General features: G+C 44.1%; 1 protein-coding gene across 2 annotated transcripts in view; it reads left to right on the plus strand.

Moving 5' to 3' along the window:
• Positions 1-18,048, plus strand: part of LOC116976744 — a 187,830-nt gene that overhangs the window by 84,421 nt on the left and 85,361 nt on the right. For both annotated transcript variants that reach the window (XM_033026638.1, XM_033026639.1), the window contains exon 12: positions 2,790-2,868. In XM_033026638.1, coding sequence (XP_032882529.1) covers positions 2,790-2,868 — 79 coding nt within the window. The remainder of the gene's footprint in view (positions 1-2,789; positions 2,869-18,048) is intronic.

An 18,048-nucleotide genomic window follows, 5' to 3' on the forward strand; every position in this document is an offset into this window, starting at 1 on the left:
AAGGGTTACGTTTCTGCTTGTCAAACCTGCAGTAGAACTCATTCAGGTCGTTGGTCAGCTGACGATTTTCCAAAGAGTGGGAGGTTTTCCTCTTGTAGCTGGTGATTTCTTGCAAGTCCTTCCAAACTGAAGAAGAGTCACTAGTACTTTTCCTTGGCAGCTCTGATTCCTCTTCTCAGTGTGTACTTACCTGCCTGTAGAGGTCTGCATCCCCGCTCCTGGAGGCTTCCTCTTTCGACTGTCGGAGCTGTCTGAGTTCTGCAGTAAACCAGGGCTTGCCGTTGTTGAACCAGGTCTGGGTCCTAGTTGGAATGCAACTGTCCTCACAAAAGCTGACATATGATGATACAGTGTCTGTATACTCATCGAGGTTGCTTCCCTGAACACATTCCAATCCATGCAGTCAAAGCAGGATCGTAGGTTCTCAATGCCCTCTCTTGTCCACCTTTTCGTTGTTCTGACCACAGGCTTAGCAGATTTTACTTTCTGCCTGTAGGTCGGAATAAGGTGAACTAGACAATGATCAGAGAGGCCCAGACCCGCCCGGGGAACAGAGTGATATGCGCTCTTGATTGACGTGTAACAGTGGTCAAGTGTTCTCTCCCCTCTGGTGGGGCAGGTAACCTGAAGTCCGTACTTTGGAAGGTCACAGCTGAGATTAGCTTTGTTATAGACCCCAAACCAATGACCGTTGAGTCCAGGAAGTCACTCTCTATCCTCATTACCTGGTCAGCGAGTTGCGTTTGCGCCTAACATATGCAGGCATGGGGGGGGGGGGGGGGGGATGTAAACTCCAGCGAGAATAAAGGAGTTGAATTTCCTCAGACAGTAGAAGGGTTTGCAGTTCATAAAGAAAGATTCTAGGTTGGGAGAGCAGAAGTTTGACAGTACTGTGATGTCGCTGCGCCAGTCCCATTGGCATAGAGGCATATTCCACCGCCATTGATTTCCCCTCTGCCTCCACTTCACGGCCCGCTCTGTGAAGTTGGAGCCAGCCAGTTGCAGCGTGCTGTCCGGGGTCGACTCACAAAGCCAGGTCTCGGTGAAGCACAGGGCAGCGGCTCGAGAGAAGTCCTTGTTTGTCCGGCGCAGGAGTTGCAGTTCATCCACTTTGTTATTGAGGAAACGTACGTTTGCCAGGAATATGCTCGTGAGTGGTGTGCGTGATCCTCATCGCCGGAGTTGGGTGAGTGCTCCAGAGCACTTCCCACAGCGCCCCCTCCGTCTCAAGATCTTGAACGTAGCCACAGCCCCGCCGACGAGTATGTCCAAATAATCCAGCGAGTGAGAGAAATCCGGAACGATGTTTTGGAGGTGCTGTATGTCCGATATTAATGAGTACCTCTCTTGTGAAAGTAATCTTTGTAGGGTTTTCACAGACGACACAAACAAACAAACACATACAAAACTGCAAGGAGCAGTACACCGTGGCAGCCATTGTCGGCGCCAGCAGCAGCAGCTACACTGCAAGCAGCTACACTTTACACTGCAATGCCAGCAGTTACTGTTGCATCACTCCCTGTTCCTGAACACGGGAGCCAGTCAACTACATTGTGATCATGAATTTGCATATTTTTTATTTTTATTTATTTTTTATTTAACCAGGATAAGTCTCATTGAGATTAAAAATCTCTTTTACAAGAGAGTCCTGGCCAAGACAGGCAGCAGCACAGTTCCACAGTTTCAGACAATAATTTTAAAAAAACAACAGAGAACATATAAATAGAGTCACAGTCAGATTCAAATTCAGCAGGGGTATTAAAATTAACAGCAGACTCAGCAGAGCCAGGGACTTGGTTAGGTTAAACATTCCTTGAAATCATATTTGTAAAACAAACAGACACAGTTAGAGACAGGAGGAGACGTGTGCTGCCATCTTGGATTTTTGCCACAGAAGATGTCGAGACGGTGCAGGTTTGGAATTCCTCCCACACCACACGAAAGCCAGACCGGCCCGGTCAGCACCGGCGAGGCAGTAAGGGGGGGGGGGGGGGGGGCGGTTATGGATGCAGGTGTCAAAGTCCAGAAAGATTTTCTCCCCTCTTTTGGTGCGCTAGTTTCATGGCAGGTTGCCAGCCACGGTTGTGGGAGCTCGGCAGTTAGTTGATAAGACTGCTCGCAAGATATTGGCAAGATTACGATTAAATACGTGCATTTTAACAACAATTTTATTTGCAAGGCTTCTGATACTGAAACAAACATTTTTTTAAACCTGAATTTTATTTCATTACTTGAATTAAAATTCGATTATTGTTATGGTGAGATTCAAACTCTTGTTTCTTCACCTGTGCACTAGACCCTGGACACTGCCAAGAAACCTAACTACAGCTTCTGCTAATTGGCTGTAAAATATTTTGATTGTCCTGTGCTTGAGAATGGCATAATAAAGAAAAGCATGTTTATATGGATTTAAATTTGAAAAACTACCTTTGAACAGTTTTAAAGTAGGAAATGGTACAACATTTTGTGATTGTGGATGATCAGCCATGATCACAGTGAATAGCGGTGCTGACTCAAAGGGCTGAATGGCCTACTCCTTCACCTATTGTCTATAACAAAGTCATTTTACTTAGCTCTGCAAAACTTCACAAACATTGAAATATTGGCTCGATAATCTATTTTGAGTATTCTGAAGTAGGGTCTCGACCTTATAGAATTAATAGAACTAACTTGGGTCAGTAGCAATATTGAATCTTTTTAATTATACAATTTTTCACAGATTTAGAAATCCTTGTTAAACAAACTTGAAGAGTAGAATTATTTGTGTGTCTTTTTTGCTTTCTTTACAGGCAAACAGCAAGGGAAATAACAGTGGAACAGTTACCGCATGCAAGTTGAACAGGTGTAGGAACTCTACTACCATAGAAGGTAAAAATGTGTCATGTAAATTAACTTGTCTGAATATTGGTACAAATCTTGTACGTCATTAGGTTGTTCCATGTCATTTGGCACTTACAGGCTTTTCTTATCATAAATTTGGCAAGCAAGCTTAAGCACCCATTTTCTTATCGACCAGTCAACTCCCATAACTCAGTAGATTTCCACTGCAAATCTGAGCTCCTCCTCGACTCCACTGACCTTGCAGCCCTTGCATCTGCAGGCCATCAATGTGAATAGTGCCAACCTAAGTACGCTGAATTTGACAGTTAAATAGCGGTAGGTACATTGTACTTTAGGCCGGTAATCCTACGCTGTTCTCAGACATTATAAGTATGCTACGGAGGCTCTTAAATGAGATGTACCAGTTTCTTCAAATGATTCATAAGATGGATGTTAAAGATGAATGTTAAAGATGGCCAACTCTCCCTTTCATCCAACACATAATATTTAATGGGTCATTTATCTGATCAGAATTTGTGAAATCCACAAGTCGTGGGGTTTCAAAGTTAACCATATTTTATGTTCTGTGAAAAAAACAAGTAATGAAAGTGCAGGGAGAGGAAACTAGGTCTACCATTCATACCAACCTCTCCTTGCAATGATCAGAGGTAACCAGCTGCTATACAATAACTACTATCACACGGCGCCAAAGAGAAACAAGGTAGTGAGCGTTCATGACTGTTGTCCACCATCACAAAATACGTAGAACGTTAGTAATGGTGCCCATCAACTCCAGCATACCAGACAACTTTGAGCCACTGCAATTCACCTGCTGCTGGAACAAGTCCATGGCAGATATCATCTCCCTGGTCTTGAATGAATGAATGAATGAATGAATGAATGAATGAATGAATGAATGAATGAACGAATGAATAGTTTATTTCGGTCATACATTAAAAAGAACAAAACCTTACAATCTGTGTGAATATGAACCAACACTGTATCCATTTCACACAACGTTCACATAATCAATTACCGAAAAAGGAATAGGCTGAAGCCACAAAGTTTATTTTTGCCTATCCTGTACAATCCATAAGATAAAATAAAATTTACTCCAAATTGTAATCCTTACTTATTTTACATTTTAATCATTTTTACATTATAAACCTTAATTATTTTACATTTTAACGCTTTTTTGAAACTCGACAGAGAGCTACAAAAAATTTCAACATTTCAATTTCAACACCACGATGTTTTTGATATATTAAATTGGAAATTAAGAAAATATAATTAACTTGCCGAAAAATCGCAACTAGCATAGGATACCTCGTTGGGTTTCTGAAAAGCGTTAGAGGTTTGGGGCCTCCGTGGTTTAACTTACGGAGGCACCAACCCCGATAACGGTCGTTGTGACAATGGGCATCAAGCACAACGACCGTTATGGGATTTTTGCTAGGCAGAATACCAGACGTGTAACTGTATTTTTGTTAAGAACAGTGTGATGGTGAAAAAACCTGAATAATAATCTTGTTCCTCAAAATATCTCCAATATTGTAAAACAACACAAATATTTTACTTGTATATCATCCACTGCAGGAGTAATACAGAATTGCACTGGACACATTCTTCAGGCTCCACCACTATGTGGCAATAGGTATATTGTTGGAATCAATGTGGGGCTAAAATGCAGAAAACATGTCTTGCTCATGAAGGTGACCAGGTTCAGGAAGTGTCTTACTGAATTGTTGTGGTGATGTAAATTGACTTGGTAATCACCTTACTTTGTACAGTGCATTCGGAAAGTATTCAGACACTTCACTTTTTCCACATTTTGTTACGTTACAGACTTATTCTAAAATAACAGGTGTTTAGAAATGTTTGCAAAGTGATTAAAAAAAACCAACTCAAATATCACATTTACATAAGTATTCAGATCCTTTATTATTTTGTTGAGGCACCTTTGGCAACGATTACAGCCTCAAGCCTTCTTGGGTATGACTACAAGCTTGACACACCTGTATTTGGGTCATTTCTCCCATTCTTCTCAGCAGATTCACTCAAGCTCTGTCAGATTGGATGGGGAGGGTCGATGCACAGTTATTTTCAGGTCCCTCCAGAGATGTTCGATCGGGTTCAAGTCCGGGCTCTGGCTAGGCCACTCAAGAACATTCACAGACATGTCACAAAGCCACTCCTGTGTTATTTTGGCTGTGTGCTTCGGGTTGTTGTCCTGTTGGAAGGTGAACCTCCACCCCAGTCTGAGGTCCAGAACACTCTGGAGCATGTTTTCAACAAGGATCTCTCTTTACTTTGCTCTGTTCATCTTTCCCTCGATCCTGACTAGTTTCCCAGTTCCTGCCGCTGAAAAACATCCCCACAGCATGATGCTGGCACCACCATGCTTCACCGTGGGTATGGTATTGGCCAAGTGATGAGCGGTGCCTGGTTTCCTCCAGATGTGACGCTTGACATTCAGACCAAAGAGTTCAATCTTGGTTTCATCAGACCAGAGAATCTTGTTTCTCATGGTCTGAAAATCTTTTATGTGCCTTTTGGCAAACTCCAAGCGGGCTGTCGTGTGCTTTTTACTGAGGAGTGGCTTCCGTCTGGCCACTCTACCATAAAGGCCTGATTGGAGGAGTTCTGCAGGTATAGTTGTCCTTCTGGAAGGTTCTCCCATCTCCTCAGAGGAACTCTGGAGCTCTGTAAGATTGACCATCGGGTTCTTGGTCACCTCCGTGAGCAAGGCCTTTCTCCCCCGATTGTTCAGTTTGGCCGGGCGGCCAGCTCTATGAAGAGTCATGGTGGTTCCAAAGTTCTTCCATTTTAGAATGACGGGGGCCACTGTGCTCTTCAGGACCTGCAATGCTGCAGAAATTGTTTTACCCTTTCTCCAGATCTGTGTCTTGACACAATCCTGTGTCGGAGGTCTATGGACAATTCCTTCATCTTCATGGCTTGGCTTTTGCTCTGACATGCACTGTCAACTGTGGGACCTTATCTAAACAGGTGTGTGCCTTTTCAAGTCAGGTCCAATCAATTTAGTTTAATTGGTGGACTCCAATCAAGTTGTAGAATCATCTCAAGGAAAATCAACGTAAACAGGATGAACCTGTGGATTGGCTATTCCATGTTAGCCAATCAGAATGCTTAGTAATTATCTCCGCCTAAATGCATGTTTTATAGTGTAAGAACTCGCCTACTGTCTTCAGTAGCTGCAGTAAACTGAACGTGTGATGTACTGCTTATATGATGATGAACTAGACAATAAAGTTGCTTGTGCTTTAACCTGTGTGAGTAAGATATTTACATGGTGTCAGAAAACTGGGTCCAACCCTTGTCTGTTTACCGCAATTTATTTTGTTTACCAGTTTTTATTTGTGAATGATTTTGATGACATGGCTAACTGCTGTCGAAAGCCGAGTCCGCTTGTATTTGATTCCGACATAGCCGAGCGCTGGCGAATGTTTGAGCGAGACTATGCTCACTATATCCGCTTCGTTCACCGAAACGACCCCGACGATCTGAAGGCATTGCTACTACTCAATCTAGCGGGTCCGGAAGCAATGACCCGTGCCCCAGCACACCTTGACGCGAATGGTCATGTACTGGTACCAGCTGAAACTATCGACAACCCGACGGTCCTACTGAGAAAGTTTAGAGAATTGTGTGACCTGCTATCGAACCGTATACTCGAGAGTACATGATTTTTCGCCCGACAGCAACAGGCTGATGAGCCTGTCGACCGATTTATCTGTGATCTACGACACATGAGTACACGATGCCGCTTCGGTGAGTTGACTAATGAGGTCATGCGTGAGAAAATTGTGGGAGGAATGAGCGACCGCAAGCTAAGAATTGAACGGCTTCGGAACGCTGAACTGACTTTAGATCAAGCCATTCATGTCGTGTCGTATGGCAGAAACAGTAGCCTCACTGGCTGATTTTGACCCCACTAGTCTTCACCAACAACATAACGTAAATATAGCTAACTACTCTCTGCAGAAATTTTTAAAGCGTCTAGCAAAGATCCAAATGTGCCTGCCACGAGATGCCCCAACTGCAATTATTTCCACCCTAGCGGACGCCATTCTGTGTTGCCCATGGGAAAGTTTGTCAGAAATGCAAGAAACTTAATCATTAATCGCCTTGTTGTCGATCGCGTGGGAACAGTGTTTCAAGGACGAATCTGCACCTGATTCAACAAGAACCGTCTGATTCTGATTCGCAAGAACAAGACGATGCTTCCCACGGGAATGATTCCGATAACACAGACGACAATTCAACTGTGCTTTCCCTCAACCTGCGCTCCCCAGGCAAGCTGCTGGATCCTGCTGTGACCACAATAATAAACAACAAGGCTTTGAGTGCCAAAGTTGACACCGGTGCCAAAGTGAACGTAATGTCACTCAAAGAGTTCAACGAGATAAGAACCACTGAACTCATGAAAAAGGACCCTACATGTTTACGGGGGGGGAAGTTCTTCACCCATTAGGTAAAGCTGATTTAAAATGCACTGTCAATGAGCAGACTAAAAACCCGATATTTTATATTGTTCAACCGAACTCAGAAACCCTGCTTGGCATCAATGCATGCCATGACCTGGGGCTGGTTTATTTCGGGCGTGCTGTCCACAAACTCTCTTTGACAGATGAACCAGCACAGCAGATGCTATACAATTACAAAGACTTGTTCGACGACAAACTAGGCAAGTTACCTACGATATACAAGATCACTGTGGATCATGCAGTCACACCTATAGTTCGTGCACCTCACCACGTTCCCCCATGGCATGCGGGAGAGAATACACGCCGAACTTAAACATATGATTTACATCGTAGTCATTGCTGAGGTCAGCGAACCCTCTGACTGGGTCTCCACCATGGTCGTGACTACCAAGAAAGACAAGAAAGAATTACGGATCTGCATCAACCCATAAAGATTTAAATACAGCAATTAAATGCCAACACTATCCGATGAGAACCACTGAGGATGTAGCGGCACAGATCGGTAATGCAACGGTGTTCTCAGACCTCTACGCCAAAAGCTCTTTCTGGAAAATACCACTGAACCGAGCATTGTCTGCCCTAACAATGTTTGCCACACCATTTTTGGCCGCTACAGGTTTTTAAAGATGCCCTTTGGCATCAACTCTGCCAGTGAGGTCTTTCAGCGCGCAATGGAACAACTATTCGCAGAATATCCATGTGCCATCATTGTTGACGATATCTTAGTATATGGCCGTGACGTGGCTGAGTATGATGCTAACTTGAAGAAGATACTAAACCATGCCAGAAAAATCAATCTCAAACTCAACCGCTTGAAATGCAAGTTACCTACGTCGGTCACGTATTTTCCAGCAACGGAATAAAACCTGATCCGTTAAAGACTGTAGCCATCAACGAACTGCCAGTCCCAACCGACGTCACCAGTTTGCAACGATTGCTCGGCATGGTCAACTACCTGGGTAAATTCATTCCCAACCTCAGTGAACTTTCTGGTCCTCGAGTTCAAGTTCAAGTGAATTTATTGTCATGTGTCCCTGTATAGGACAATGAAATTCTTGCTTTGCTTCAGCACACAGAACATAGTAGGCATTTACTACAAAACAGATAAGTGTGTCCATATACCATAATATAAATATATACACACATGAATAAATAAACTGATAAAGTGCAAATAACAGAAAATGGGTTATTAATAATCAGAGTTTTGTCAGAGTTTGACAGTACTGTGATGTCGCTGCGCCAGACCCATTGGCATAGAGGCATATTCCACCGCCATTGATTTCCCCTCTGCCTCCACTTCTGATGGCTGTGGGGAAGTAGCGATTCCTGAACCTGGTTGTTGTAGTCTTCAGGCTCCTGTACCTTCTACCTGAAGGTAGCAGGGAGATGAGTGTGTGGCCAGGATGGTGTGGGTCTTTGATGATGCTGCCAGCCTTTTTGAGGCAGTGACTGCGATAAATCCCCTCGATGGAAGGAAGGTCGGAGCCGATGATGGACTGGGAAGTGTTTACTACTTTTTGTAGTCTTTTCCTCTCCAGGGCGCTCAAATTGCCGAACCAAGCCACGATGCAACCGGTCAGCATTCTCTCTACTGTGCACCTGTAGAAGTTAGAGAGAGTCTTCCTTGACAAACCGACTTTCCGTAATCTTCTCAGGAAGTAGAGGCGCTGATGAGCTTTCTTGATAATTGCATTAGTGTTCTCGGACCAGGAGAGATCTTCAGAGATGTGCACGCCCAGGAATTTGAAGCTCTTGACCCTTTCAACCATCGACCCGTTGATATAGATGGGGCTGTGGGTCCCCTTCCTACTCCTTCCAAAGTCCACAATCAGTTCCTTGGTTTTGCTGGTGTTGAGGGCCAGGTTATTGCGCTGGCACCATATGGACAGTTGCTCGATCTCTCTTCTGTACTCTGACTCATCCCCATCAGTGATACGTCCCACAACAGTGGTGTCGTCAGCGAACTTGATGATGGAGTTCGCACTGTGACTGGCTACGCAGTCATGAGTATAGAGTGAGTACAGCAGGGGGCTGAGCACGCAGCCTTGAGGTGCTCCCGTGCTGATTGTTATCGAGGCTGATACATTTCCACCAATACGAACAGACTGTGGTCTGTGAATGAGGAAGTCGTGGATCCAATTGCAGAGGGATGCGCAGAGACCCAGTTCTGCGAGTTTGGTAACCAGCTTTACAGCAACTGACCCACAAGGACAATGCATGGTCTTTGTACCCGCAGCACCAAAGAGCCTTCGAGACATTAAAACTCCAACTAGCACCTACACTGGCATACTTCAATCTTAATCTGCCAGTCACCATCACCTGCGATGCATCCCAGTACGGACTAGGCACAGCCTGCCTACAAACAGCCACCAACGGCGACGTGATGCCTATCTGCTACGCATCACGCACCTTGACAGATACTGAGAAACGCTATGCCCAGATCGAGAAGGAACTACTCGCCGTTGTTTTTGCCTGTTCAAAATTCAAAGACTTTATTTTCGGCAAAACCTTCACGATCGAAACCGACCACCAGCCACTGGTCACCATCCTGAACAAGCCTATCCATGCCGCTCCAGCCTGACTAAAGCGTATGATGATGCAGCTCGCAGCGGTTTGACTTCCGCATCGATTACAAGAAAGGTAAAGACATGCATATTGCAGATAAGCTCTCTAGAGCCCCGCGCGCCACCAGCGAACGCCACCCCTTCGAACAGGACGAATTCTCAGTCCTGAAGGTCTCGTTCGTGCCCACCGATCGACTACACCGCCTTGCCGAACACACAGCTGCAGGCAAAACCTCACAGCTGCTGACCTCCGTCATAAGAAACGGGTGGCCAAAAAAACAGTCAAGCACCCCACTTGAAATACGACCCTACTTCTTGGTTCGTGATGAGCTAGTGTAACAGGACAGAATTATCATCAAAGGTCACAAGGCGGTCATCCCCCCTACTTTACGAAGCGAGTACTATGACGAAATCCACGGAGGCCACCCCGGTTACGGAGGCCACTCTAAAACAAGCCCAGAATATGATCCACTGGCCCGGGATGACTAAGTACATAAGTGAAAAAACAGAATCATGCGCAATCTGCAACAATCAGTCACCGTATCAGCAGAAGCAGCCCCTCTTACCCCAACCGGCTTCCTCCCTACTGTGATCATCACTGGCTGCCGACATCTTTGAATGACACGGGAAACACTACCTTGTTTTTGTGGACCTACTCCAACTTGTTCGAAATTGACTTCCTGCCAACGATCACTCGTCAAACAGTGATCCAAAAGCTGAAAATTCATCTTCCTGTGCACGGGGTACCCGTTCGTCTCCAGACTGACAATGGAACTCAATTCACCAGCCAAAAGTTTAAGGACTTTGCTAAACGGTGGAACTTCCAACACGTCACCAGCAGTCCAGAATACCTACAGTCCAATGGACTTGCCGAACGTGCTGTTTGGAGCGCAAAACAATTCATGGAGTGCTCCTACCTAGCTAAATCTGACGTCAACCTGGACCTGCTAAACCTGCAAAACATTGCAAGGGACAGCATTCTCGGCTCCCCAGCCCAGCGGCTGATGTCTCGTCAGACGCGACGACCACTACCTGTCTCCCTGCAACAGCTATAGCCAAAAGTCCGCTCCCCGCCACGATACAAAAGCGTGTGCAGTTTAAACGAGACACGCAGAAACATTTCTATGACAAGACCAGCAAGCCACTCAAACCACTTGTACATGGACAAGTGGTGCACCTGCAAACAGATAAAGGACACACTAAATTGGAACACATTCAATGCCCCTCTAAGGAGCCACGCTCCTACCTGGTCGAAGTCGATGGTGTCCTCTACAGACTCAACCGTCAACATCTCCTTCCTGTGAAGGAACGTCGTCCGGCGTCCCAGTGTCCTGATGCCCCACCATTCGAGTTTAAACCGGTGTCTGTTGCAGCCGTTCCATCACCTGCCTCAACCTGGTCCGCCCACTCCCCGCGTCGGTCTGCCCAGTGTCCCTGTTGTAACCAGCACCCCGGGCTCCCCGCATCGGTCCACCCCCGTCTTCCCCATACCGTTGGGTCTCCCGTGGTATTACCAACCCCGGCCTCATCTTTTCGGAGGAAAAGGGTGATGAGGCAGCTACGAGGACAGGGCAGGTTAGCAGGCCACCTATTAGATATGCCAATTTTGTTTAACCCTATTATTATTCACGCGGCTTACTGTTTAAAATGCCAGTTGCTTTTTCATTTCTACAAGAGATGTAGATTGGCTATTGCATGTTAGCCAATCAGAATGCTTAGTAATTATAACTCCGCCTAAATGCATGTTTTATAGTGTAAGAATTCGCCTACTGTCTTCAGTAGCTGCAGTAGACTGAATGTGTGATGCACTGCTTATATGATGATGAGCTAGACAATAAAGTTGCTTGTGCTTTAACCTATGTGAGACTAAGGTATTTACAGAACCTAAGCTTAATTTTTGAGGGTCATAGCAAAGGGTCTGAATACTGATGTAAATGTGATATTTCAGTTATTTATTTTCAATTACTTTGCTAACATTTCTAAACACCTGTTTTCACTTCTTCATTCTGGGGTATTTACACACAATACCCCAGAATGAAGAAGTGAAAACAGGTGTTTAGAAATGCTAACTCATTCAAAATCAGATGTATACAATTTGCAATTCTGATTCAATTTCAGTTTCCAACACTATAGATAGTGACTCTGAGCCTTTGTCTCCTTTGAGTTGCTCCTAAAAACCACTGTGTGACCAAATGTTCAATGTTCAGTGTTCGATCCTCACTTGGTTCCATGTCAAATTCTGTAATGAACTCCTGTGAAATACTGTCAAAACGATTTAACCAGTTTAAGAGCCCTATAATGCTTTTCTGTTTCTCTTTAAAACAAAGTGTAGATTCTTTTATTATATAAGAATTGCATCAACTTGTACTGTCACTGTATCAGCATTTCACTTGCATCTTCCAGTCAGAAAAATGGCAGTCAATTGTTGGCTGCTGGGGTGGATTTCACTTTGCATCCAATTTGTCATTCTCCATTGGATTTTAAGGAACTTTACTTTTGTGAATAGCTGTCATGTGAGACCTTATCAAAGGCATTGCTAAAAAGTAATGTGCATGACTACAAACTCATTGCACTCAATGATCCGTTTTGTTAAAACCTCAAAATATTCAATGTTTGACACCAGCTTCAATCATTTTGACACACATTTCTCAATAAATCTTAGATGGCTATCCTTGATTATTTTCTATTGTTTTATTTAAGTGTTTATATCATTTTCAGAATTGGTGTCAACATTTCTATCACCACCAAAGTTAACTATAAGGTTACTCAGTTATTTTCTGTTTTAGTCAACAGTACAACATCAGCAGATATTTAATCCCCGAGCTAGGGAGGATTAAAAATAACGATTATAGTCTTTCCTTCTTTGATTCATTTAGTAGTCTGGGACGTACTTTGTGACTAGAAATTTATCAACTTTAAGAGATGTTAAACTTTTTACTACTTCCACTTTCTCTGTTAATCTAATCCAATATTTTATTCACTGCATCCTTAAATACAATGTAATTCGTGAAGCGAGCCCTAAAATATCCCAGAACTGTATCCACTAAATTCAGCCACGTGTACTCTGGAATTGTAATTGTGATAGAGCCAGCGACCAGTCCTTCCCTGCCGAGTATTAGAATATTGAGAATATTCTCCTTAAGCATCTCTATCCTTCATTCTGCCTCTGCTCTTCAAACTTATCTCTTTGACCAAACCTTTTGTCATTTTTCATATTAAAAAAAATAAATTACTGCTAAAGCCGGAAAACCTAATTGGGTCAGGCAGTGTATCTGAGGGGATAATGAACTAACTTCTGGGGGTCTCCATTCTACAGTAAGGTAATTGATCTGGCAGATCAACTCATTCTCTCTGAAGGTGTTGACGCAGTATTTCCAACGTGCTCTGTTTTTTATTTCTCCACCTTCTGTAACTTCACAGTAATGTTTATTTTCATTAAGTCTTGTGCAGCGCCAATGAAAGTTTGGCTATATTAAGGGAAGTTGTTATTTCTGATACACAGGTGCTATAATTTTTGAAAATCATCGTTGATGTTTCTACTACTATTTTGTTTACCTATTCTTAAAATGTGGGAATTGTTGTTCAGGTTATGATTGTTCATTCATGGCTGTAAGCTACCTTCCTGAATCAGGGCTCCTTGAAAGTCCTGGAATTTGAAACTCTGATTTTCACGGACTTGAAAGTCCTTGAAAATTCAGTTTTTATAAAAGTATTAATTCATGCAGAGAAATGTGGCTTTTTTCCATCATTTACGTGTATTTTTATTAAAAGTCGGGAAACATTGTTAGATATGTTTGCCTTTGTTGCCCTTTGTCGCTGAGAATAGAGACATTGAAGAAGCAGGTATTTGTGTCTTGACCAGGGGTGCAGTGCTGCCGAAACTCACTGGAGCACCTCTCCTGCCCCTCTGTAAAAAATAAACCCCCCAAAAAAAGCGGGGAATTTTAACTAGCGGGTGTGTGGTCGGGGTAACCTTGTTAAAAGAGGGGGAAGGGGACTACCCGTCACTACTGAGGTTCCCTTTTAGGAGGTGGAGAGCAGTAGGACACAGCAGAGCCAGACCACATGCTGTCTGCATTGTGGAGGTTGTGGGCCTAGTGCTGAGCCTGGAACTCTGGTGAGGTAATGTCTCCAGCCCGCCGGTGGAGAGGCGAGGGTCGGCAAAGTCGCTGGTGGAGGCCTGTGGGGGGGCTGGAGTAGAGATACAGGTCGGCGGCAGCAGTATTGGTGGCCCTGGGGAGACAGTGAAGGTTGGTGACAGCGGCCGTGGCCCCGGGGAGGTCGTAAGAGTCAGCGACAGCAGCGCGGTGGCCCCAGGGAGGCAGTGTAAGTCAGCAGCGAGAGTCGGCAACTGCGGCAGTTTCGGTGGTCCTGGCTTGGGTTTGGCCGGGAAGGCGGTGAGGGTCGGAGAGGTGGTGGATGTTGTTGCTGGTCCTCGTGGTGGCCATCTCGGCCTTGTGGTGGTCGGGCAGGCGGCGCCGTAGCCCAACAGTGGAGCTCCGGGCGGGCAGTCGAGTCGAGGAGTGTCAGTGGAAGGACTGGTCTGGGAGGCGGGCAAGCTTGTGATACCTTGGTAGAGTCCAGATAGGCAAGGAAATGTCTGTTCAGGGTGTGGATCTGGCGTCAAATGAAGTAGAGTTGTGGTCTATTGCAGGTGTGAGTGAGTGAGCCGGTGAGTCGGTGAGTAAGTAAGTGAGTGGGTGAGTGGGTGTGAGTGAGTTGATGAGTGAGTGGGTGAGTGGGTGGGTGTGAGTGTGTGTGCGTGAGTGTGTGTGCGTGAGTGTGTGTGTGTGATTGTGCGTGTAAAGGCCCAGAGCTGCAGGAGAGTTAGGGCGAGTTGGTGCCGGGCCGGCACATCTGTAAAAATACATGATTACCGGCTTTTTGTTTACTTGCTTGATAATTATATTTTATGATAACTAGTGCGTGCAACTGTGCAATATTTTGTCATATTATTATATTGTATTATATGTATTATTGTACTAGTTGTACACTGGAATATAGTGATTGGCTATATTCATTTTTGACCCTATTGGGAGACTAGCAAGCATTGCAGGCACATGTAGAAAGATCAAAGAAAGTGCCAGCTGACAACCTGTGTTTTTCCTCCCAAACCTTTCAGAACATCTAACATGAGAACCACTCGCAAACTCCCCATGTATCATAGAATAGTGAAGAGTAAAATCTAAGCTTCACGCTCATGTAGGTGGTTCCAATAAAAAGGGGATGTGGCTTCATCTGTCTGGAGTTTTCTGGGGTAAGTCTGTGTGTAGCTAGGTAGGACCACGTGGCTAGAACATACTTACTGTAAGTGTTCGGAAAACATTAACTGCGCTCTCTTCTCTTTTCTCAATCTCTTACCTTGCCGGATATTCGATTGTTTTCCGGATCGTATCTCCTGTCGCTCTGCAGCCTAATATGGAACTGGCGACCTTGCTCGGGACTTACTTTCAGTCCCACCGTGGGGCCATTGACTTCGCATCAGAGCCGATCCCTTGCCTGGGAGGAGCTAGCAGTCTTGGGTAGAGACCGATGTCGGGACGTTCCAAACGACGATGAAGGTTTCGACCAGCCCCGACCTGGTGTCCGATCAACCAGCGCGGGGAAGCTGAGATTCCCCCCACGTCCCGATGCAAGAGCTTGATCGCCCCAATGCTGAGGCCCCGACCGGTGGCTATGGGAGCCAAGATTGTCCCGTCAACGGAAGGCTCAAGGCCCTCGACTGCGAAGGGAAAAGAAAAAGGGATGAGATTGAACTTTTTTCCCCCTTCCATCACTGTGAGGAATGTGGAGGAATCACTGTGGTGGATGTTCATGTTAAAATGTATTTTGTGTGTTTTTTTACATTTTATTGGTATGACTGTATGGCAAATCAATTTCCTCATATGTTGCAAAACAACTTGGCCAATAAAATATGATTATGATTATGAATAGTAGTTGTAAATTTTGACGGGACCCATCTTGGCCGTTAGATACTTGCTGTGGGTTTACTCTTGCCATAAATATCATCCCTTGTTCTCTGGATTATTAATTCAATAACATATCCTCTTCAGTTCCAGGCCTTTTTATATTTAAAGCATTAAGTACAATCACAATCACGACAATACTTTATTAGCCAAGTACCAAGTCAAGACCCATTCACCTTTAAGTCGTCGATATAAAAATTCTGGCTTGAATCACTCATCCTTCGAATAAAATTGTTGTTTTCTTTTGACTTGTTATGATCAAATGAACTGGTTACAGTTATTCCATCAGCAAATTTTATGTATTCCTTAATGATGGGTAAAGTATGCCTGTGGTAGTCTCCTTTGACTAGACATTGAATAATCCTTTGCTGCTTTGAAATATGACATTTCAAGATGGCATGCATTTTAGTTGATATGGCCTCAATATTGAATTTTCTCTGCTGCCTTTTCTATAATTAGCATAATTCATATTTATGTGGAAGGTGAAGATTAAAATTGTTAAATGCTGAACTTCCTTTTGTTAATATTCAATTACTACATGATTACTGTCTTTACTCTGCTGCCTCCAGTTAACCTGGAGTTTTTGTCATCACACAGAAACATGCCATATTCCTTGCAAAATTGGTGTGTGGTCCTATGTATATGATGGCTAAATGCGTTGCAATCTTGGTACTTTCTAGCTATTTTCAAATTTGTACATGATTAGTAAGACCACTTAAGAACAATAAGGGATATCGATAAAACATGTGGAAAGGTTGTTTTTGCAAAATTTGTAATATGGGAGGAACTGAAGGGGATCCATATTAATCAGGAAATGGTGTTGGGTAAACTGTTGGGACTGAAGGCAGATAAATCCCCAGGGCCTGATGGTCTGCATCCCAGAGTACTCAAGATGGTGGCCCTAGAAATCGTGGAAGCATTGATGATCATTTTCCAATGTTCTCTCGACTATGGATCAGTTGCTGTGGACTGGAGGGTAGCCAATGTAACCCCACCTTTTAAGAAAGGAGGGAGAGAGAAAACGGGGAATTATAGACCAGTTAGCCTTACATCGGTATTGGGGAAGATACTTGAGTTGATTGTTAAAGATGTTATAGCAGCGCATTTGGAAAGCAATGACAGGATCGGTCAAAGTCAGCATGGATGTATGATGGGAAAATCATGCTTGACTAATCTTCTGGGATCTTTTGAGGATGTTACAAGTAGAATGGCTAAGGGAGAGTCAGTGGATGTGGTTTATCTGGACTTTCATAAAGCCTTTGACAAGGTCCCACACAAGAGATTAGTGTGCAAAATTAGAGCACTTGGGGGTAGGGTATTGACATGGATAGCAAACTGGTTGGCAGACAGGAAGCTGGAATTAACGGATCCTTTTCAGAATGGCAGGCAGTGATTAGTGAGGTGCCGCAAGGCCCGGTGTTGGGACCTCAGTTATTTACAATATTAACGATTTAGATGAGGGAATTAAATGTAACATCTGCAAGTTTGCAGATGACTCAAAGCTGGGGGCAGTGTGAGCTGTGATGAGGATGTTATGAGGCTGTAGGATGACGTGGATAGGTCGGGCAAGTGGGCGATGCAGTATAATGTGGATAAATGCGAGAATATCCACTTTGGTGGCAAGAACAGAAAGGCAGATTATTGTCTGAATGGTGTCAGATTAGGAAAAGGGGAGGTGCAACGAGACCTGGGTGTGCTTGTACATCAGTCTCTGAAAGTAAGCATGCAGGTGCCGCTGACAGTGAAGAAAGCTAATGGCATGTCACCTTCATTGCGAGAGGATTTGAGTTTAGAAGCAAGGAGGTCCTACTGCAGTTGTACAGGGCCCTGGTGAGACCGCACCTGGAGTATTGTGTGCAATTTTGGTCTCCTAATTTGAGGAAGGACATTATTGCTATTGAGGGATGCAGTGTAGGTTTACCAGGTTAATTTCCGGGATGGTGGGACTGTCATGTGATGAAAGAATGGGTTGACTGGAATTTAGGATGAAAGGGTATCTTTTTTTTTTTTTTAATATTTTATTTTATTAGAAGTAAGTACAGTCATATGGCACCAAAGTGCCTAATATATATTTTCATAATACATTTTATGTACAACTTCTTTTTTTTTTTTTTTTTGTTACACTGAAAAAAGATTAGAATAAGAAAAAGAAGTTAGATAGTAAAGGATAGAAAGATGTGAAATATATAG

The sequence above is a fragment of the Amblyraja radiata genome, chromosome 9, assembly GCF_010909765.2.
Source record: "Amblyraja radiata isolate CabotCenter1 chromosome 9, sAmbRad1.1.pri, whole genome shotgun sequence".
In the NCBI taxonomy this organism is placed as follows: Eukaryota; Metazoa; Chordata; class Chondrichthyes; order Rajiformes; family Rajidae; genus Amblyraja; species Amblyraja radiata.